Below are 24,456 nucleotides of genomic sequence, written 5' to 3'. Positions count from 1 at the left end.
AGTCTCCAACCTGAGAATCATTCCCAGTGCTCCCTTCCAAGGAAGGCAGTAAGCATCCTGGTGCATCCTGCATCCTCAGCTATGCAAACACTTCACCCTGCAGCTTTTAAGGTCACAAAGTTTGCTCTGTTTTCCACTTCTTTCCCCTGTCATTTCAGCACTGGGAAGAATGAGGAAGACTCAGGACATCAGGAAACTTGAAGAAACATGGTCCTGGCAGCCAGGAGCTGAAGAGCTTGGATTTGGGAACTGTTTCTTGCTTTGATACTGAACACTGTGTAACTAGGTAAGTAGTGCAAGTCTGCTCCCTGCAAAGCACAAATGAAACTCTCCCGTGCATCACAGGAGTGGTGCATGGCTTTAATTACGATTGAGCCATGCTTTGCAGCACAGACAGGAACATGTAGACGTTGGTGAGATAAACAAAAGCACCTGTTTTATGACTATTGAACTTGGTGTTTGCAAACAGAGGGACAATATTTTACTATACTTAACTCTGTTTGAACAAAATGTCAGCCAACAGAGATTTCTGGCAGGGATTTTTTTAACTGTGTCCTAATTCCCTACAACTAATCAATATTTCTGCTGCTGAACATTGAATTAACAAACCACAAATTACTCACTTGACTACAGCAACAAAGCAAAAGCTTTGGAGCATATTCACAGTAGAGCAAACCTGAGCAGCTCCAAGTGTTTCTACCATCCCTGAGCTATTACTCAGGGGAAGGCTGCAGTAAAGCCAATATTTAGCAGCTGTTTCATGAAGCAAACCTAATTATTGGAGTTTCACATACTTATTTCCCTTCTCCTTATTTACATTTGTGAAGAAGCCGTCTTAGAAGAACCATGTTGTTTATTTTGAGTAGCAATGTGGGCTGGTGCTTCCCAGAAGAACATAGAGAAATGCTCTACTTGGTTGCCATAAAATATTTTAGCTATCTAATTTAGTTTTCATTTTGATTGCTCTGTCTACCACCCTGTAAATATAGCACAGCAGGAAGCCAACTGGCATGCAACTCCCAGCTCTTCCAAACTCCGTGACACCTATTTGGTGATTTCAGAGATAACTTTATCTACCCAGACTCCAGGGGAACAACTGTTACTTACAACGGTAAGAAAAGAAGTCTCAGGTATCCATTTTCTCCTCAAGTGCATACACTTCATATTTACCTTTCACTTTGAAGGAAAGACTCTTAAAATATTTAATCACATTTGTGGCTTGGCACCAGACAATGGCTATAAATCCATTCTAATTGCAGCGCATATTAATGCCAAAAGGTTAACTGTACGGTCTGTGATTGTCAAGGAGTCACTTACAACATGAATCAGCAGCACTGGTTCAGCTGGAAGGTCACAAGGGCACAGATTATGATAAGCTGTTTCCCGCAACACAAAGGCCGTCAACTCTGTTATTCCAGTTGTGAACAGTATGTTAACAATACTGGTACATTCATAACTCACAGAATCAGTACGTGAGCTCTGCCATGCTGCCAGGAAGGACCCACACCACAAGGTTATAAATTTAGCAAAAGCGGTGCCAACCCATACCAGAAAGCGAGACAAAATAGCTTTATAGACTATCGGAAATCCCTGCCTGCCTAAGATCACCCATGACCACCGTGAGACCCTGAAGTTCATGTCACAGTGAACAAAGTGCTAGTAATTTAATAAAAGCTCCCATGCCCTTTTCCACCCAAATTAAAAGCTGCAGTTACTAGGTTTTCTGTCTCTCCCCTGCTCTGTGATTGATTATCTGGCGATGCACTGTACTTATTGAATATTTCTGTGCTTTAACACATCCTCTTTCCCTTCACACCTCCTGCAGCAGTAACAGTCTGCTAGAAAAATGCCTACATGAAACACGAAAGCCCATCCACAAAGAATAGCCCAAACAAAACAACAGGATGCTTGTTTTAAGTGTACTTGAGCAGGATTAATATCCGATTCAAGAGGCTATAATTCTATGGAAGGGCTTTCGGTGATGTGAAACACAAGCAAAGCTTTAACTCAGATCACGATTACAGCACTAAGCATTCACCAAGCAATTAGCTATAACAAACCTACTGTGAAATAGGGAAGCATCAACCCGTGCTACCCTTGTTTTACAGGAGAGAAACTTTAGGCAAAGTAACTTAACCCAAGCCTTGGGGGAAGTCTTGCAGGAGAGCAAGAATTCAGTCAACCTTTTCCTGAGCTCAACAAATACATATATAAGACATTGTGACTTTGCACTGAGGATATTTCAATCTTGCCTACCTGACTGAATTAAAAGAAAACACCTGTGTTCAGCATCATGGCAGTCTTGGTTAACTGCCTCCCTCTGCTTTGACATCACGATTCCTTTTCACACTCTACACTGAGAATAAATCAACTGTCACAAAGCACAGAAGTTTAAGTTATAAATACACACTTCCTTTCTCCTTAACATGATATGGTCACAGGCTGAAAGGATTCTTAGTAGTTGCAAGCCCAGCATTTAACATACAAAGATGTCACAACTGCGTCACGCTTGGAGAGTGAGATGTTTCAGGAGTTATCCCAGGGGCTGCCCAGAAGATACTTTTGCAACAGGATTATCTCCATCTCTTTTTGAAGGAGACACAGGATGAGAGGAGATTTCCCTAAGTATGTCTTTAACCCAGATTTGCAAAATATCAGGGTTGCATAGCATCACCTCAAATAATCCCAAGGTTGCCCAGCATCTTTTAAATGCTTTGCCCTTCCCGTGACTGTCTGCCAAGAGAAACCAGCGTCTGCCAGCTGCCATGTGGAGTGCCACAGCGTGCAGAAATCCAGCTAGCTGACACACTGCCGAGGCTTATCACCTCCAGCGTGGAGTGGTTTCCTTAGCTAATTGCTAAGGAAGTGCCTATGTTGGGGATCACATCACTCAGCTTTATTTTACTGCAGGTAGAAATAAAAGTCACCTGGGCTTATACAGGGATCATAAAGCTGGAACAGGGGGGTGCATAAATGTAGCTGAATCTAGAAATGCAGTTGGAAGGACCCAGCAGGGCTAGAGGAAAAAACTTTCATAATGAAAAAAAGGACCTACAGCCCCCAGGAAATCCTTTCTAATGAATGTATCATAGAAACCAGGGCTGAAGAAAGGCTTGGGTGATGAGAGCTTGTTTGGTTTTCATCCCCCTCTATCAGTCAGACTAATAAAAGACATAATCTCTCCCCACAAACCTAGCAGGGCGCAAGAGATACTGGAAAGGGCAGTTCCTTGAGTGAAAGGCTCTGATATCCACAATGCTCACAGCCGTGGGTCTGCATTTCAAATCAAATCACAGGCAGAGGATTTCTCTCTCCCTATTTCCAAGTCCTACATGTGAAATCTCCAGCACTGCCGTACACCGCTTGAGACTCAGTGCTCTGGCATTGCCCACAGCCCCCCTCTGTGCCGTCAGCTCTCCCCGCAGGCAGCCCCACATCCCAGCACACCAAAGCAGTGGGCAGCAAGGGAAAGCCAAAGTAAGAGAAGGCACCACCAGGGCTGGGGGGTTTCCTATGCATCATCATCTCAGTGTTACAAAACACATGGACCTGTGACCAAGGCCAGCCACACTGCTTAGCAGCTGGCTCCTCTGCAAGCGGATTTGGTTTGGACACAGGAAGATCCAACCTCCTGCTTGTGAGAGCCCTTGGTTTTGTTTTGTCTCTTCGGCTAATAAAGTGCTTCCAGAAATCATATGTGAGTTTCCAGCCTCAGACTCATTCCTAGGGAGCTGGGCAGTGGGAGGTAGCAAATGCATGCTGGGATGATAAAACTCATGTTTCCCTTCAAAAATCAGAAACTTCTGCTGCAGCCAGGACCTACTTACTGACCAGGTTCAGAGTGGGTTAGCCAGTGGCTCGCATCAATGGATTTGCTGTAGCAGCTTTTCAAGGAATGGAAGGGGAAGATCAGTCAGTCAAAGGGAAAAGGGAACAAACTCTGGTTAAGAATGACCCCTTATTTTCACAAAGTCACGTGGGCAGTTTTAAACAACCCCATTCTGCTGGCATCTTGCTCCGGCTGCCCATTCACGCTTGGTTCGGGCTGGTTACAACCACCACTGACCCCCGAGGTGACGCCTTCTCCCACCACCAGCCCGATGGGGAGGGATTGTATTAACAGAGAGTTTCCATCAGCTGCTCTCCCCAGAGCTGGGAGGAGGACACTGAGGTCCAACAATGGGGTGGGCTCAGCAAGCTGCTTGCTTATACACTAAAAGAGACTCAAAGGAAATAAGCAATTTGTTTATGAGCCAAGATTTCTGCTAAGAGTTGTATCAACACTTCCATGAATTCAGATTTTGAGCCACTCTTTATTACTCGGCCTGAGATTATCAAAATATCAACACCCTGACAACCTGCTGGTGTCAAAAGTGAGTGTCTCAAAGTCCTTGGACTCAATGTGAAGACAGGCTTACAGTTCCGATCTTTGATCTCCAGTATAAAATAGGACCAATAAAATATTATAGGGATTTATGGCTGACCTCTCACTCGAGCTGCTTCACACCTAAAATAACACTATAAGATGTGCCAAAAAAGAGGAAACTGTTTAGGTTTTCTTGCTTCTTAAAACCTGATACACTCTTCTTTCAAAAACTTTTGACTTTTATTAAACAGACCACTAGCAATTACACAATAACTCCCCTTCTGGATATATGGTTCAGGAAAATTAAACATGTGGCTTTATTTAACTTCTCTGGGAGGATTAGCATGGTGCTAACCTCTAGCAGAATCACAGCTGTCTTAGGAAACAGTTCCATCAAAGGAAAGCATATTTTCTACAACAGCCATGCTACCATCTTGTTTCAGACAGCCTGGCTGCTTTCCTTTGCCCATCCCCTCTCTCCTTTTCATCTCTTGCAATTAAAATATCGACCATTTCATCCTCTAACCTAGTTTGCACTCATAAAATATATTTTCTGCAGGGCAGAAGTGTGGGTAAAACACTAATCCTGACTGCTGGGCCATGGTAGTTGGAAGAGCAATTGAAGATAACAGGCAACAGATAACGTATGTTGGCATCGCACATGACTGACTGGTAGTGCTGGGGGGAAAACGCAGTTTGAAAGAAAATTCAATTAGCTTTTGCATTCAACTAGATTTTCATTAAAAATGTCTCCTTTCTATATAAAAATCTTCCTTCTCCCTTTAAAAAAAATAAATCACATGCCTTCAAATCACAGTATTTTGACTTGGAAATACTGCCACAACACTTCCGTGGACTACAACAACCCTGGGAACATCCAGGAAGGAAGGGGAAGAATCACTCCTAATCCTAAGTAGCAAGTAGGATGTCTTTATTTATTACACAAAAGATGCCCTGTCATCCTGGAAAGGGCTGCAGAGACAAGGACTTCAGCCTGACTGAATGGGAGTGTGGGGAGAGGCAGATTAATCTGCTCCTATAGCCTGCCTCAATACTCGTCTGCATGCAGCTGATGCCTCAAGCCGACACAGGACACTACCAGCAGAGCTGCCCAGCTTCCCTACATGCACAGCGCCAGTGGTATCTGATGAGCTAGGAAGTGTTTCTGCACATTCAACTGAAAATGAGACAGCCACAGACAAAACCTGGATGTTTCCTTTCTGATAATGTTAAACTTGAACCCGTTAGTTTCTAAAGTGTAGAAGTCAACTTTAAATGTCAGTTTAACATTTGATTCTGTTACACTAAGACATGCACTATTTCAAGTATCTTTTCACTGCATCATGAAAGATAATTTCTCCAGTATTTGGGATACCCCAATAAGAGTGCGAACATTCTGTTGTACCTCAAGATGTGAGATTGCACAGGGTGTTTTATACCCTGCTCTGCCATGCCTCCACTTCTGGGAGGGATTAGCTAGTACTATTGCACTGAAGAGAAAGACAAAACTCTCCACCACCACCACATCTGCAAATATCAAGCTCCCAACAGCAAAGCAGGTGAGCCAGCACGGGTCTGTTAGGCTCAGCACAGTACAAATGTAGCCATGCAGCTCTGGGTCCTGAACCAGCCCCAGGTCAGCAGAGTCCCAGTCACACGGAGCTGCTCTTGAGCTGGCAAGCCCTGGCACACCTGGGTCTCTGCCCACAGACACAGGGTCACAAACTGCTGCTTCACCCCTTGCTCTCTCTGTAAGCTCCGAGGTAGTCAGCAGCTATGTTATCTCTTGTGCTTGCCTCAATTTATTCATTTTTGTAGGTTTGCTGCAATAATAGCTAGGTTTGGCTGTGTGGGAGTCTGAAAACGAACCTTTAAAATGACTTTATGGTAAACGGAAGACACAGCTGTCAGATGAAAAAAGGAAAAGTTGTCCTCACCTTTTGCACTAGATAGACACTAGTTGCTCTTTCACTCGCTACTTCATCCAGTGCCGTTTCTTCCAGTACGAAGTAGCTTACGTCTGCGATGTGAACACCCACTTCAAAGTTCCCTGAAATTGAACAAGGAAGTCAGTAGGCTGCAGGTAGAAGCTAACTGGCGACATATTTAACTCTAACCCCTCTCCCCACTCTCCCAGTGCTACTGTAACCTTTTTGCTTTAAACCTAGATCTCACAAAAACGATGCTTCTTTCCATCTCTTCCATTGAGATGAAAACCACAGTCTCTCAGGACACTACCAAATTCACAGCCACTGGGGCTACAACATACGAGCGAATACGTACACAAGTGAATGCTCAAGTACAGCAGTAGATATGTGAAAACCCTTAAAAAACATGTGGATAAATCTTTCCAACTAGGAATCTGTAATAGTGAGCCTAGTCCTCATCCTTTTGCTGTCAGGCAACAGTAAGCAAGAAATATGGGACCCCACCTCACAAGCACACAGGCAATGCAGGACACCATTTCCCAGGTCACACATGCTTTTGGGTTCTCAGAGCTGCACTTGTTTCCAGCTTCACTCCTGTTGAGCCCAAATTGCTGCTGGTGACCTGGGAAGTATTCAATGACTTTGGATCAGGCTATGCAGAAGTGTAGCTTTCCACAAGCAGAATATTCCCACAATTATCCTGCCTTCCCTTTATATTAGGCTTTTTATCCTTTAATTAAGAGTCCCCTCTAGAAGTATCTTAATTCAAAAGTTAGGCTAGAGAGGAGCACTACTGAGGTTTATCATGAGGTTTTGGCAACAATTTGGATTTGGAAGTAGCAATCATCCTCAGCTTCGGAAGTAATTAGTATCTTGGTCCAAGAAATTCTGGTTTGCTAATCCTCAAAGCAGCCTGCTGACCTTTGTTTTCTCTGGAAGGGCTAGGCTAGATTTGAGGTGCTTATTTGTAGAATAGTTCTAAGTGCAGTGGATTCCTAATTATAACATTTGGTTCTTCAGAGGAACTCACTAACTTCTTGGTATCCATAAATATTTTTTCTTGTCTTAATTTTTTAAAAAAGGCAACGTAATAAGATACCATGCTGCTGACAATCCAGTTTCTCTGTATGCCTTGCAAAGAATATTATCAAAGCCCTCCTCTGGAGTGTCACATTTTTGAAAGATAATGGTTCACAGCTGCCGTCAATATGCATCTGCCCATGTGCCCTTCTGATGGGTACCAGTGCTAGATTTCAGCAGAGTGGGAATGGAAACATACAGGCAAAGAGGAAGCGTGAGAAGGTTCAAGGTCTCAGGAGAGCCACCGAGCCCACCGTGCCCCCAGCTGGCAGTCCAGGTAAGTGAGCACCAACTTGTCCTGCGCGATTATGTGAATTTTTTTAATTTAATTTTATTAAGCCATGTTTGCACTTTGAGTACATGAAGTAGTATCTCGCTTTTTGAGCTGCTTTTGCACACTCAACAGAGCACAGATGTAAAGGCAGCAGAAATGCACATGGGAGATGGGAGTGCTGGGGCTGAGATTTGTCCACATAACCTACAGTCACCAGAAGGTCCTGCAGAGAGCAAATATGATGGGAGCAGGGAGAGGGGGCAATAATCCCATCGCACACCAAGGGACAAATTCCACCACTCATTAGAAAGCTGGGAGAAAAGACTGCAGATTAAATAGTTCACCTCAGAAAGCTGCCTACAGCTGTGTTGTGATATTATCACATGCCTTGAAAGCTGCCCTACATGGATTAGGCATCCAAGCCTGAAACTACTTAGGCAGTAAGTTTTAGACCAACAGTTCAACCAACAGGTTTAATATTACATGCACTTGAAGCCAACACACTCAAAAGGCAAAAAAATATTGAATACTTTGAAGTCAATATTGTAATGTATTGACCCTGCAGGCAAATATTGACTAAAGGAAAAGGAGAGGGGGTCATTACATCATGCCTTTAATCGCACTTTAATTCAATATGTGCACTGTTACATACATGAACTTTTTGTCCTCTGTAGAAAATTGACAAACCAAGAAAGATCTCATTGCATGAGATAATAAAACATGGAGTCAGCCAACAAAAACACATTGAGTGGACTTAAATTTCATTCAGGTTTCCCACCAGAGCTTCTAAAAGCTAGGGTCAGCATAAGCCCCCTGCTTTTGAACTTCTAATGGAAATTCTATCTAAATATTTTCTTACATACATTGACATAATGCAAACTGGCAGCTCTTTGGTTTGTCTTGCTCAAGTATGAATCACCCTATCTCCCTCACCCCAAAATAATTCAGACCAAGAGAACTTGAAGATACAGCACACTGATCAACCAGGCTGATTTCCCTCAAATCACTGCTTTTGAATGTGTTAGACAAAATACCAACCTAAGCCTGCACAGAAATACCTGCCCACCGCTCTCTCCTGGTTTATTTGCTAAGTAAAATGAAAGAGCTTTATGGATAGAGAAATACTGTTCACTAGGATTCTCTTCCAGATCCACAAACAGTTCTTCTAGTCTCATAAATTTTTATGACAAAGTCACAAAAGGAACATTTCACATTGCAAGTCTTGTGTTATTTCCCAAGGAGAAAAAGAAAATGTGGCCTGAATGAAAGGGAAAGAGAGTTAAACTTGCACTCATTTATTGAAAGAGTCTTGTCAGAGAGAGCAGTGAAAAGGGGGGAGAGGGTAGACACCACATGGACCACACACCACAGGCTGCTACACATGGTTTACTCTACATTCATTTTGACGAAGGAATCTACTTTTACAGCAAATAGAGGCTTCAAATCTTGGCATGTAGCTCTCCGTCACGATAGACTTTATGCCCTAAATTTCTTACAGAAACAAGTACTTTACAAACCACAGACTTGCTTCGCCCCAAATATAAAATTCTCCTACAGTGAAGCTAAATCTGCACAACAACCCCTAAAGCTAGGTATACAATATCAGTTTTAAGGATTTTTTTGTTTTTTTAAAAAAAGAATTTACATAAGAATGTAAAGGAGATTAAGCCAGACACTTCATACGCTGACATTAAAGCAAGAGCTGAAGGGAGCATCTATTGCAATGAAAAATGTTGAAGATGCTTGGATGGCTTCTTTCACTCAGGTTCTCTGGGATTTTTTCATTTAAAATCATTTCATCTGAAAGTGGGTGCAAAACCGTCACCCCCTTTGAACTCTACCACTACAAAGCTGCTACCTGGGAGATGTTTAGCAACAGGGAATGCAGTTTAGAATCAAGCAACACATGTTTTATTAACCACCTGTACTCTATTAACTCCTCTCTGCAACTACAGAGACACAGCAACAGAGATGGAGGGGAGACAGGAATATTATTTGAAATTACACTACGGCATTGCAAAACCCGATAATGAGACCCTTTGCAACGAGCAGCTCTCCTCCAAGCTCTGCACATAGAAGCAGGGAAAGGGCTGGGCACGCAGCCATCAAAGCTCCTCTTGGTCCAATGATGTGTGCAAGAGGGACGGGATCTGTTGCCACCTTACTGCAAGCAACACAGTTCTGATGCTCTTGCAGCACTGCACACAGAGAAGACAATTTCCCTTTTTGTTTACCATCACATAGGTTGCCAGAATGGCACAATATAACGCACCTGTGTTTCTCCAGCTTTCTGGAAGCGTGGATTCCCTCTTGAAGCTTACCAAGCGATAGAGCTACAAAAGGCAGGTCTCCCCTAGCATGACACTGCACTACGCACACAGCAGTTTTGGAGAAGGTTTGGCTCCTTGATCTGAGAATCTAGTTTGTTTGAACCCACTCCAAAATCCTGTGTGTGGAACACTGATATGATGCTAAAATCCAAGGAGAATGGTGGCACTGCAGAGAAGAGCAAAGAACAAGCTGTTCCTTTTTAAATTTTTTTCACTGATGATCTCATTCTCTACTACAAAACAGTTCAAAGAACTTTTTTTTCCCTTCTTTATTGTGGAAAATTATAAACAAGAAAGCATTAGCAAGAAAGAGCTGGAAGAGAAGGAAAAGGCCCTTTCAGCTCCATAAAAACTGACAACCTAGCGAGCCATATCAAGCATTTGCCCCAGGAATTAAAAAGGTGAACTGAATGTATTTGAACAGTATGCAAGGGACCAGACTGGCAGCAAATCCCTCTTCTCTGTCTTCAGCAACCCTAATCAGTCCTAGCACAAATGCAGAGACACAGACCAGTCAACTTCACTTCACACCTTAGCGTATGCGAATTTTAGGACCATGCAACTTAAAAATGCAGCTCTTCAAGGATGAAACAGCAGAAGGTAATTCTCTAGCTTGCACACACACTCCCCTTCATTCCCATCTCACCTTCAAGCATCATCATTCTCAGGAGAGAAGACAAGCACTAGCAAGAGCATTAAGTCAACTTAAAATCTAATAGCAAGTTTTTTGTATTAAGCACCATTTCTCACACTGCCTTCAGCCCTCAGGGAGACACAGAAGAGTTCAAAGCAGACTGCAAAGTGTTTTCTCTAACCAGAAAACAGCCAACTACCTACCTGCTGCCAGCAGTTTGGGGTAGTTGGCTGTTCCCTGGCTGGACCAAACTCTTGCAGCAAATAATTACAGCTCTTTGCCATTCCCCTGCCCTGCAGGTACCATGCTGCTGCTCTTATCTCAAAGCAATATTTAGCACCTTACAAAAGGAAGAAAAACTTGCATAGAGACAAATGAGACCTCTAATCTACATGCATGTTTTGTTGCTATTAGCAGCGCTACAGTAGAGCACGGGCATTCATCAAGGCTGAAGTTCTCACATGTGATCATGGGCAAACGGGCAAGGACAGGGTCTACAACGGAGGGTCTCAGTTACAGAAGGGACAGCCAGAGGGGCTGCAGATAGTAATAGGGGTGGATGCAAAACAAATATAAATTGCATTGAGACTTGGGGAAGCTGCTGGAAGTAGCTAGAGGCCATCTTTAACATATGCCTTAAATGAAAGACCTGATCCAAGCCCAAATATTTCTGTTTCTCTTTGGTATGTGTATGTACATCTACTATAGCTCAAGAGTTACAGAAGGGTCCCTCTTAGGATAGACAGAGGGGGAAAAAAGAGAATGACTGAGTAGGAGAAAAGAGCAAGCAGGAAAGCAAAAAAATGAGCAAGATGGAGAAGAGGAGGAGAAGAGTTTAATACAAAAATAGAAGTGGAACCATGGAAAGAGCAAGTTATATTTCTGCTGTGGAGCCTGAAGACAAAGGTGGGTGGCTTTAATTCTCAGCTGAGGTTACTTTTCCACCACAGGAAGCCAAATTATTGTTCAGAAAATCAGACCGTGTGTTTTACTTTCCTTGTTATTTTAAATTAAGTACTTAAATTTTACTTGTGTGTCCTAGGGCCATTTTGCCTTTTGAAAGTACAGTGCAACTGAGCATAAATCCATTTACTTGTTTACCAGGAAACCAAATTTTTTAAATTATCACATGAAGGTCCTTTAACCAACCAAAATGCAAATAATTACACCTTTTTTTAAGCAAGTAATAGCCTTTTTCTTCTCTAAAGGTCTCTTCCTTGAAATAAGCTCCCAAAAAGACTGTGGCAAAAGGAATCAGAATCCTGTATCTCAAGAGAGGGGGACAAGTCCCCAGGGAGCAGAGCAGCAACGTTTCCATCCAAGCATAAATATGACTTGAGTAAATGTTGCAACAACTTCAAGAGGAAAACCTCTCTGTCCAAGAAAACTAGAAGCACTGCCAACAGGTAACGATCCACAAAATACTAAATACTACCAGGCATTGCCTCCAGGAGATGTTCCCATCCAAGCCACTCTGCCACTGGTTTGAAAGAAAAATGTCCCACAGAAACAGCCCCCTTCACCCACCAGCCACAGAGAGACTTTGAAACCATCAGGAACTGGCCAAGGTTCCAAGATACTTGAACTCTTCTTTGAACTATGCTTAGTCACTTTTTTCTGGGTTTATAGCACCTGCAGAGGGGGCCAAGGTCAGGCCCCCACTTGCACAGGGCAAAGCGAGAGGAGCCAGCACGACTGCACAGCCCTCCAAGCGCCTGCACCAGACTGCCAACAGCAGAAGGGCTGGGTGGGGCTGGGCTTTTGCTTTGCTTCTAAAATCACAATTAAAAGCATTGTTTCCTTTCAACCTTTTAACTCTTTAGCCTTTACAGATCACATTTACATCCTTTTCTCCAGGAGCTGGACTGATGTAAAGACAAGAAAAACTGTGACATTTTTCATTTAACTGCACAAACTCAGGGGCTGCAAGATGGACTGAATCCTCAACGTTAGAAGAACTCAGATTGGCCCCAGTTATCCCAAAGTGAGAAACAGAGGGAGATCACAGGGGAAGGGGAAAAAAATAAAACCATCTTCAAGTGTAACTCTTCCCATAGTGAAGTCTTGGCACTTCCTGGATTTCTGAAAGTATCTGAGAAACCACTGAGAGGAACGGTGATGTTGCAAAGCGATGCTTTCAGCAGTCCAGAGAGAAACAGGAAATATTCAGAGCATTTCATAAAAATAAAGCATGACAGTTTTTTTGTTATTTTCTTTATTCCTTCTTTAAGTGAAAAGGTCAATGTGGGACATCAATGAGTCTAAAATCCAGAACAACTCCTACCTGTTTTGTAGCGACTTTTAAAGCACTATTTTACTCAGGTCTCAAGTACCCCGACCTTTCTGTCTCTGGCATCAACTGAACGTTAGGGAGACAACTACAATTTTGCAATCTAATTTGGAATTGGCTCCAGGTAAGGTACAAAACAAAACTCGTGTTCATGAAGTGCAAGGAAGGACAAGTGAAGATGAAAAGCAGAAAAACATACCAGGAAGGGAACTCCTCCTAAGCAGAATATTTTCCAGAGTTTTCCATGAGCCACCAGAAATTCTTTAAATAGTTTCAGAATTATGAGAAGACTTTATCTATTACTAAATTAAATGCTGGGAGCAAGTCTTCCATGTGAACTGCATAAAGCTTTGTCTGTAGCAGCTAATAAATTCAGCAATGTCTTAAAACCACTTAACAATTTAAAATCTACCTTTTATACCCCAAAACAAAGCCAGGACACCTCCATAATGTGGCACTTCACACACCATGCATTAAAGGGCCCCGAGTTTTATACGCAAACCAGCAGAAGCCAAATCAGTAAAGCACTGTTTCAAAGGCTTTGGCTAAGGTTAGCATTTAAAGCCCCTGGCAAGGAAGGCACTCCCGCACACTGCCCAGCTCTGGAGGGTATGCTCAGAGATCGTTCTTGGTCAGCAAGAGGCATTCCCAGGCCAAAGGAAAGCAGAAGGGTCGATCCTCCCACAGGAACACAGGGTAGATCTTCATGCTGGTGGTGTTCCTCCAACTTCCAGCTGCCATGAGCTGGAAACATCTAAGGTCATAATCAGAAATCAGGTCTTCAGTCCTCACAGATCATACCACATTACTAAGGCAGAGAAACACAACAAGTGTCCTGTCCTGTGGGTTGCCAGTGAACCCACAGCAGCTCTTCATCACCTCGTGACAGGAGATGCTGTTATCCAGAACGCACCTACTGCCTACACTGTTCCTGAAAACCACCTTCAAACCTGATGTAATAACTCCAGAGAGGAATGAAAAAGCTCTTTTGTGCAAGTGGTACCACTGCACCATTAAGTTGGATACTTACACAAAGAAGGTATTCTCCTCAGGGAAAACCACTAAATAGTCAGAAGGACAGAATTTACACAGCATGTACAAGATAAAACATTTAATTGCAGACTGAAGGACATGGGGAATGATATCCAACAGAATAAGCACACTGCATAAAGATTTGTTCACACTGCTGAGCAAGATACAAGCAGGAAAACACAGATGAAAGCAGGGCAGAAGTATTTTAATAGTAAAGTCAGGCCCAGAGCACAGGAAAAATGGGGACAGACAGTATAATGATGGAAAATGAAAATAATGTGCCATTTCTTTGTTATATCAAACGTGTCCAGCACTGGCAGACTGAGACCACACACAGTAGTAGTTCCTTATGCAGTGATGCCCCCATCCCACCTTCTGCCCACACAGGTTTTCTCCCCATTCCTATGCTGGTACCTGTTTACAGTGCAGAGGGTCACAGGTAAACTGGTCTCCTCTGTGCCCACAAAAGATCCTAGCAGACTTTGTGAGATGCCAAAATAGCAAGTTCCACTTAGAGGTTTTGTAAATTGTATTGATTTCTTTGCAACATTCAAGTGTAATGAGCAAAGTGAAGAGGAGTTACAAACTTCAAATACATCAGATTTATCCACCAAATGCCGGTACTTGCTATATGATCACCTCTGGGAGAACCTCTAGATGACTACTTATGACTTAGACCCAACATGAATCTTTGCTACTCAGAGTCTATCCCAAGCACTTGCCAGATGGATCTTCAACCCTTCACCAAGACAAGATGTCAAGCTGGACACCGAGGCAATAACTGTACTGGTGTGAACTCAGACCCCCGGCTCAGAAAGCGCTCTTTGCTGGTAGGGAGACATTACCAAGGCAGACTGCCCTTAGCTCTCTCAAGCAGTCTCTTACTAGCAAGGTTTCCAGTCAACATGATGGATGTAAAAGGCCAAATTCTGGTATTCACATCATGAATTGTTTTTTATCACTATTCCAAGACCCATTCAAGAGGCTAACTATCAGGAAACCAGCAGTCTCTGAATGCAAAGAGATGGGAAGTGCCACCCAGCAGCTTTCAAGATGAATTACAATCATTTTGGGTGCAGGATGTCATCCTGTTTCTGAAATGAAGGTTTAAGAGTGGGGAGGGATCAGCCTCTCTCTGCTGCTAGGTCAGTCCCTTTTGTGATATCTCTACTGTACACAGCAATCCCAGCTGAGTCAGCATTCCCAGGCACCGAAAGACACCTTGGGATTTAGTGGTAGGCCAAACACACTCAAGGTACTTCCACTGAACAGCCTTGGCATTTCAACTTTGAGAACAGAAAGCAGCTGCTGAGATTTCACTTTTAGCCATCCAACTTTTTTGTTTATTTTTTGAAAGATTTCCAAAATATTTCCATCTGCACCTGGTTTTACTCTTTGTGTGTAACTAGCATAATAGTCAACAATCAAGAAATACTCTAGTGAACTGCACTGTTAAGATGTTTTTCCCATTCAGCTGGGTTCTGAAACCCCTGCATTGCAATAAATTAAAAGTTAAAACAATAGCCCACTAATGCTGAAGGATCCTGCCATTTAAGGAAGTTGATAATAAAGAATAAATACAGCAGTAAGTTCTTTGCTACCTGCATGCAACAGAACGTAAGACTGAAGTTAACCATGTGGGAATGTATTCCCAGCTATTCGTACCCTTTTACAGTTTATCTTCCTCACACATCTTCTGATTCTTATCTGCTAAATTTACTGAAAAATCTGGTTTTCTCTAGCTCTATCTGGTCATCACCTATCATTTGCGGTACTTGTCTAAAGACTCTCCTGGCCCCTGAGGTCCTGTTTAGAGAACAGAAATCTTAAGTGAAATGCTTTTAGATTTGTTTGTACAGGAATTTCTGGATCCTCTTCCCATAATCCAGCTCCTTAAAGGCATTTGGGTTTTTTCTTCAATATACAATCAGACACTATTGTTTTTAAGCCTGTATCCTGGAACATCAGTGAGATCCATTGGGATGTGAAATCCCATGTCTGTCTTTGGGGAATTGTCCCAGGTCCTGAATTTATGTACTGAAACGACTCAAAGGCAACTTCACCCGAGCATCTCTCCTCGCTGCAGGAATGTAAACTCACTTTATGAGGAATCTACTGGTATTTGCACATTTTTTTGCATGTTCTGCAGCCACGGTCTTCGTTAGATTAGTCCTTCATAGACAAGCCACCTTTCATTTTGTTTTAATCCTGTGTCTTTTTCCCTACAGATTTCTTTTTGTACTATAAATAAAATAAATAAAAAAAGCTTTTGGGATAAGGTTGGAACCTTTATAAAATGTCTATACTTGATACAAAAGTCTGGTGCAATAAATATGAATTACCAATAACAAATCCTGCCCATTTTTGCTTAACCAAGCTTTTAACCCATCTTCTCACAAGTAGCTTTCAAATACATGCAAAGAATGTTTTAACAAAATATGTTCCAGCAATCAATGCTCCAACTAAATCCAAACTTCCTTAATCTCCACCCCAATACCTTATCATGCAGTTTAATGCACTTGTCTGGGGATTGGGCTCAGTCTATTTCCCTTTCAACCACCACCAGTTCGGAGCAAGCTCCCTATTTCCACTCAAGCTGAGGGGAGCCCTATTTTGTCAAGCTGTCTCACTGGTCTCAAGAGAGTGTCAGTGGAGGAAAGGTGATGCAATCTGGCCCTCTGATTCCATTCAACCTTGCACTTGGAAATTGGAAGTGATGTGTGTTTCCGCACACAACCCCATGTTACTCTAAAGGAAAAGGTAAAATATACTGTACGTGCTGCAGTTCCCCAGCGTTACACAGGAGCACACTGTGGGACACAGCAGGGATCTGGATTTGGCACAGACCTGAGTGTATTTTGTGTATTTCAAAGATTTGCAAAGAACTTGCAACCACAAGCCCTTGATAGAAAGGATATGTACCTGTTTCTAATCACTGTAATATGCCTTTTTCACTTTCCTAGTGACACAACAAAAACCCACCAAACTAATCAGCAGGTAACAGGAGAGGTGAGCTAATTATGTCCAATACCAAAGGAAAAACTGATCAAATGTTATGCACAATCCACTCCTTGTAGGACTACTTCATTTTTCTCATATTTGACCGCCTGCAATAAATTTAAGTAAATTGCAGTTATGGTCATTTTACCTTTGACTTATATATCAGTGTGGAGTTTCTGTCATTTTCTCTCTGACTCTGGCCTCTGTTCATCTCAAACATCTTACAACAAGGAAACATAGTATTTCATAATGTAACTTTTGATTCAACACTAGTCCATTCTTCAGTGTTTATCTTAAGCAAGTCAGCCCAGCATGGCTCCAGTTACACACTCTTACCATACTCCGTGCTGCGGGAATAGATTAGCTGAAAGGTCTGTACCTTGTGTTGCTGCAGCAAATTTCACCTACAGTCCTAAGCAGCCAGAGGGACAAGGTGAATAGAAGAAGGAAATTTTTGTCTTAAAAAGCAAAACATAAGTGCTACAACTTTGCAAAATTAAACCCACCCAGTGTTTACAACCTACATCAGGAAAGAACAAGGACAGAAGGAGAGGAAGACCAGACAGTTACTGAGATGGCAGAGACCATCTGGGGGCTACAGGGCTCTACAGGTGTGTTTTCAAGCACAGGTTTCTGGAGCTCATGCACTAGGGAATGTCTACTAAGATGTCCACAAAGTCTAAGAACAAGAAGCCCCAGTGTCAATAGGGACGACAGTACACACGCGTTAATTTTACCAATATTTGGCAAAATCTTGGTTGGCTTACCAAATGTGTAAAATGAGCTCCCTGAACAGAGACACAGTCCTCACTCTGCAGTTCTGTTTCTGAAAATTTCAGCCCACGGTGGACTGGCTGGTGTCTGCTAAGGAGAAAGGTCATGCTGCACTTTTCCCAGATCTGGGTCAATAAAAGAAGCTCTCTTTGCTTATACCCCATTTTCATGACACATACAGAAACACAATGTGTTTTGAGATTTTTATCCCATTCCCTTTAGGTATATTTGATTTAAATTCATCAAACAGGTTGAACAGATTTAAAGGGAAGGGAGAAAACTGGGAACAGCACACTGCAGAGGTCTCATTTGCTTAGGTCATCAGGTGAACACTGGCAAGATCAATGATGTATTAATACAATCTCACTCCAAAATGCAACCGATGTCACTAAGGACATAAAAACCAGGGCAAAACATCCTGTTAGAATGTATTTCTATTCTGCCAGTACAACAATTCCTCCTTAGAGTAAGATTTAAATACTTAAACTTGAGTTACTTTGTGAAAGATTTTAGGGATACAGAAATGGAAGAACAACGGTGAAAACAATGTTAGTTATCAATATACACACAAGGAGATGTACAGAAGCTCTGTCAGTATGGCCCAAAGTACTGCTTTGAAATCAGCATCAAAGGACCTGCACACGAGTAAGAGAACCCCTCAGAAATGCACCCACCCCAATCATTTCTGCTGCATCCCTTCCCATCACAGCCTGACATTTCACTAGATGCAATTGTCCGCCTTTAAATCTGTCAAATTTAATTTCTGTTCCTACCAGTAAGCAGCCTTCAAACACAACTGCACCAATTGTGTACCTTACCAGAAATAAAAACACCACTTGCAGATAATTCCCAGAAGAGGTTTGACAAGTGTGGGAAACTTGCCTGGTGCCACTGGGACATGCAGGTCGCCTGGCATGCTCTTACATGATGAGATCAGAATAAATCTTTAAACATGTGCACCCTGGGTGAAAACATTCAGGTACGGTTATTTTCTGCGAAAGTCTGCAACATCCGTACAAACAGCTCTGTTGTAGGCTCCTGGCTGCAAAATTTGCTAGAAGACGTGCAGAAAGGATCACAAAAGAACATTGACTGAAATGAACTTGCTTAAAACCTCAACCTACCCCAAAACAGCTCTACAAAGGCTGTAGAAACTAGGTGCAGTCCAGACCCCTCTTTTTACTCCGAGATTACGCTGAGTCATCTAATGGAGTACAGTTGTTCATATTTCTGAAGCCGTTACATAAATAACCCTATTTTCCTTCTTTATTTGAGCTGATCTCTTTTAAACATATACACTCACAAATGTGACCAGCAGCTTACCTCCCTACTGCTATCATTAAACCATAACGAGGAGCACGATCGCTAATCAAAAGCGACTCCAATATAAAACCTCTCAAAACCAGACTGGCCCACTTAAGACTTATATCCCTGAAAGTTCCAACTCCTGCAATATCCTACTGCAAGCTCCATTAAAATACAGCTATTCCTACAACTATCCCATGCTTCCTTTGCTAGTGATACTCTGCTACCAGCTAATTCTTCATGATAGATTTGTGGACTACTACTGCAAAAAATTCCTCTCCATCTTTTACTGAGGATGTAGCATGGGAGAGTCCTCCACCCAGTGACTAGAACTGATAGGGTTGTACTGAGAAGTTTTAAAAACTAAGCAAAGGTGCAAAAACAGTCCCTTATCTCTTGCTTGTTGCCTAAGATCCTTCAAGGCAAAGAAACTGTCAGAGTCTTGAATAAATTAGCAATGAATGCTTGAGGACAAAGACAATTTCATTCTTCAAAATCTTCTGAAATGCACTGATTAGTTGCCTGATAGAAGTAGTGCAGGCAACACGTGGTTTCGTTTTTCTTGTAGTTATACGGGTGCTATATACCAACAGAGAGACATTTTCTGAATTGGGTTCTGCATTCTATTGATTTTTTTTGGAGATCTCCTGACATCATGAGGATGCCAGATATGTGGTTTGCTCATGTTGGCTTTTTGGTGGTGGTGTTTTGGTTTTTAACGTGTTTTACATATGGGCAAAAAAAAGATGGAAAAAATAATAATTTCTTCTAACCACATTACATTTGGAATAAAAAGCTATGTAACTCTTAAACACAACTTTGCCCTCATGAGTGATGCAGCCTTGCCAGCCCTGGATAAGCTCTAACCTCTAAACAACTTCTTGTCTAATAACTGCAGCTAGCATAGCAACTTTTAAAGCCAAAAATCCTGAGGGTACCTCCAAAACGTATCAAGAGGCTCTATTAAGCACAAGACTGAGGTCTCGTAGGGCTCTCCTTAACACTGAAGCATTGGGAATGGCTGTAGCTTTGAAAGCAAGTCAACACAAATAAGTGAACCCAAAGGACTCCCAGCACTGGTTTTGGACCTTTCTAAATCCAACGTTCCTGAAAAAAATTAGTCAAAGCACAGGTATCTGAAAAAAATCACATATGCTGATGGATTTATACCCCTGCTTTTGCCAGCCACATTTCATGGGCCTGTAACAGTATTCTACATGTGCTATGGTAGTCAGCAGAGCACAGGCTGAAAATCACTGAGTAAGGCTATCAGCTCACAGTGGGCCACAAAGTAATGAATCCACAGAGATTCAATCTGCATGCAAGGAAAACGTCCAAGACCTTGTGATACAAGGTGGTTGGATGTCTCTGCCAACTGCAGAAGACAGGTCTGAAGGCTGAAGTCCCAGTGCTGGAAGCTGAAGAGTCTCCCAGCCAGCCAGAGCTCAGTCCTGTCCAGGAACAGGTTGACAGAACTATCCTCCATCAGAGCATTCCCCATCAGGAGCAAAATAACCACGACACATGAAGTACGTATGTCAGGTATATAAATACACACATTTCTGTTGCTTTCCTCCTGCTAGGAACAGAGACGATGAGATGCTCATACCCTGTTGAGGATCCCGCACCTTGTCCTCTTGGGCAACAAGCTCTGTAGCTGTATCTCTGAGGTGACGCCTTAGAAAAAGGCACAGGATATCTCTTATATGTCAGCTGCATGTGAAACAGATATCCTCACAGGCGGCTTACAAATAATGTTGGATTGTGTTCTTCGGATCAGGAAGTATTTGAAACATTTAACCTTTGGAATTTAGCATTACAATAGTGAACCACAGCTGGCAGAGGAAAAGGTTCATGAAATACTGGATCAAGTTTGTGCTTCAGCAGCATATTGGGAGGATAATGGACAAGAGTCCATCAGTATAGGTTCTTAGTTGCTTTTATTACTCATCTTCACTTGAAAGATTCTGCAAGCATCTCCTTGCAGACATCAGGAGCCTTAAAAATGGAGATGATTCCAGCTACCAGACCGGACATCTCTGCTTCAGAGATACTGCATGTCTTAAATAAAATACTGCGGCACAGAGACAATGCTGAAATATCCTTCCTCTGCTCACCTGGGGACCCACGCTGAGCTGGCTGGCTAGCCACCATACCTGCTCCAAGGGTGCAGAGGGGCTTCCTGCAGTCTTTTTATGCCACTTGTTCCCACTCAGCCCCTCAACTCCCTCCCTAACTGATTGTCAAAGACCATCAGGAGCTGGTTTCCATCTGTACTTCCTTCTGAGCCACAAGGTCTCCTCAAAATAAACACTCAGATTTCAAAATAAAAGAAAGGGTATTTCCATGGTTGTTCTTTTCACACCGATTTAAAACCCAGTCCCTGGGATATTCACCAGCATCAAAACTGGCTTTTCCAGGGGGTGGCTCTCCTTGGCCTAAGGCTGAGGCAGTGCTGTGATGGAGCGTGGGCACCACTCTCACCGCAGATCAGAGGCTGAAAGGAGAGACAGAGCACACAATACCCAGGACAGGCACAGGCAAGATCACTCTTAAGGAAGGCTCCAGCTCAGAGCATCTTCTCATTGAGAGGAGTCCAGGGTGGAACAAACCTGTTGGAGGATGCACAGCTCCAGCCAAAAGGCGATCTGGGACACAAAGGGCTGCTGCGAGCAGGCTCCCACTTCACAGTTTAAGAAAAATGAGGCACGGGTGTGAACAAGGGGTTTCAGGCTGGGTCAGCCACTAACAAGTGCATGCGCTCATGTGCCTCTTGGATTTTCTCCTCTGAGGCTCATCTGGAAAAAAAGGGGAGCATGCACAACAATCTTGAGAAGGACGTGAAACTTTCAAAAGCACTAAATCCTCACTGGATTTCCCATCCTACAGATTTTGGATACAAGACAAGCAAATCTTTAGTTTTGCTTTCAGGAAGACAGCCATGCCCTGTCCCATACTCTCTCCTGGTTTCTTCACGTCTCTTCTAAAACACACTGGCAAAGTTTATTTTGGAGAACTCAAAGAGGAGAAAGGTTTCTGCATCTTCCGCTTTTGTTTTAATTGAAAAACTGAGCTTTGCAAACCTTTTCTATGCAGAGTGACCCTGTAGTCTGATCCAAGCCTCTACAGAGAAAAGCAAAAAAGCAACAAAGCAGGGAAGACAGGCAAAGCACGTGAATGAAGTCAACTCAAAGGGCAACTTTAAAAAAAAAAAATTGTTTGGGTTTTTTTTCCCTCACTTGGATTGCATGAAAAAGACTTCTTCCAAAGAGGCTTGAGCAGGGCATGGGGCAGCACTGCAGCCATCCACCTCTGCATCACAAGGGGATTTTTAACAGCCATGCTACACAACTACTGCAATCAAGTAACATCCCAGTAACGCCTAGAACCCTCTTGGCTGGACCTTACAAGTAGAGGATCCCCTCTGCACTGGTACATCTCCCTCCTTATAGCTTGGAGGAAGAGGCCTCATGCAGCATTTTCTGCAGTTGGGGTCAGAGAAACAATGCAGACTTTAAAGAGCAGCCACATCCCTGATCAGCAGATACACCAACAAGTCCCAAGGACGAGTGACAACCCCTGCAATGGCTTTGCAGACTTTCTGGGAAAGAAGAATTCTTGTTCAAACAGATATTTTCCTTGAACATTTTCTCCAAATGGCTTACGGATAAGAGAAAAATGCAGATGTATGCACCACAAACCAGCTCAGCGAATGGTTTCCTGCAGTATCTAAAACCCATGCATATGTAAGCGGTAAAGGCTCAGAAGCCAGAGTTTCAACACCCTAGATCTGAGGGGCTGTGGGATCACAACACTGTCATAAATCTGCAGTAATTCAGATGACAAAGTGGAAACAGAGGGAACAGAGTTCAGCTTAGGATCTCTCAAGAAGACTGTTTAAATTTTCTATGAAACAGAACAGCAGTTTTTCCTTAATCTTGCCTCAAAACTGCTATCATACAGTATAATTAATTTTATTGGCCTCAAATTTTCTTTCATCTCTGATTTTTTTAATCAGTTTTATAGCCCTGTAATACTATTCTGTACCTGGGTCTAAATGACATGACAATTCATTGGCCACACTGCACAGAATGAAATCAACCCAAAAAAAGGGAACGGCATCTTTGATATCATCATATTGTGATGATTAATAAAAGCAAGAAAAACTAAACACATATACAAAAAAACCACCTTTATCTTCTTTATTAGTGGTGGATAAGCTAATCAAATCATGCAATATTTCTAACCAAGCCTGTTACTGGATCTCATCAAACTAAATGAGCAGAACTTGGATGGCAAAGTAAGCTTTAAAGAAGGAAGTTCCTTAAGTCAGACTCATCAAGATTTGGCTTCTGGAGCTTTACTTTCTGTTCTGTTGGCTTACGGCACAGCAGAAGTACAAATAAGGCAGAACAGAAAGCTTAAAAGGCAATGAGAAGAATAACACAACTTATAAGGCACACTCTGCCCATCTGACAATTACCAGCATCCCATAAACACCAAAAAGCAATTCAGCCAGTGACCTTCAAAAAACTGGACTCCTTTGTCCAGGGACTGCGGATTCAAGGTCAAATTTTCACTAGACTTCAGTCTGAAACAGTGGCATATTAGCTATTCAGCTGGAACTCCCATAATGACAGAAGACAGCTGAGATCTGCTTAAATCAAATTACAGCTCCTGATTATGCAAAACACTATGGTTCTGTATTTCCTGACACCAAAACTACTTCAGAGTGCAGCTTGCAGATACCTGCTCTAAGATTTCTGAAAACAAGCAATTAAAACAAGAAGAGAAAAACTAGTTTATTACTCTACTCATATTTGGTAAAGAATACTTCATGACAAATTATATATATGAACGTGTCAACAGCTGGATATAAACAGAGAAGCATTTTGTAAAATATATCTCATACCATCAGGGAGTTGTTTACAGGACAAAGCATCATCAAGATCTTTGGCAGTTGATGGGTCGATGGTGAAAATGCATTCTTTCCTATTCAAGGAAAAAAAAAAAAAAAGAGAAGGAAAATTTATCTTCTAGTCATGAAGAAGGTACCAAAACACAGAGACCATCACAGACATCCAGACAACAACAATCGTGTTTTCAGAAGACTGTCTGTTGAAACATCTTCCAATCTAATCTGAATGTCTAAACCTAATCTAGGAGGAAAAAAAAAAAAAAAAAAAAAAAGGTTTTAGACAAGTGAATCTCCTGGGTTGGTTTTGTTTTGTGGGTTTTTTTTTTCATTTTACTTTTTGGTTTAACTGGTTGCTCTTAACAGCTTTCATCTCATTACTGATTTTCCTCCACGCAACCAAAGTAATTTAGCCCATCAAGTTCACTCCAAAGAAACAAGCAGGCAAAAGTCCTGAGGCCTTGCAGCTAGAATAAAAATAGATTGTTCCTAATTGCAAAGCTAAACAGAACATAATTAACCCCCATC

The 24,456-nt window shown here is 42.3% G+C and overlaps 1 protein-coding gene across 5 annotated transcripts in view; it reads right to left on the bottom strand.

Annotated features, from left to right (window-relative positions):
* The window catches only part of DIS3L2 (DIS3 like 3'-5' exoribonuclease 2), a 195,549-nt gene that overhangs the window by 74,311 nt on the left and 96,782 nt on the right, over positions 1-24,456 (bottom strand). For all 5 annotated transcript variants that reach the window (XR_005107263.1, XR_005107264.1, XR_005107265.1 and 2 more), the window contains 2 exons: positions 23,926-24,005; positions 6,304-6,416 (listed from right to left, as the gene is read on the bottom strand). Coding sequence is in view for 2 of the 5 variants with exons in the window: in XM_037406892.1 (XP_037262789.1) it covers positions 6,304-6,416; positions 23,926-24,005 (193 nt within the window). In the remaining 3 variants the exon portion in view is untranslated. The remainder of the gene's footprint in view (positions 1-6,303; positions 6,417-23,925; positions 24,006-24,456) is intronic.

Source organism: Falco rusticolus, chromosome 13 (assembly GCF_015220075.1).
Source record: "Falco rusticolus isolate bFalRus1 chromosome 13, bFalRus1.pri, whole genome shotgun sequence".
Classification (NCBI taxonomy): Eukaryota; Metazoa; Chordata; class Aves; order Falconiformes; family Falconidae; genus Falco; species Falco rusticolus.
This window is presented reverse-complemented; position numbering and strand designations above follow the sequence as displayed.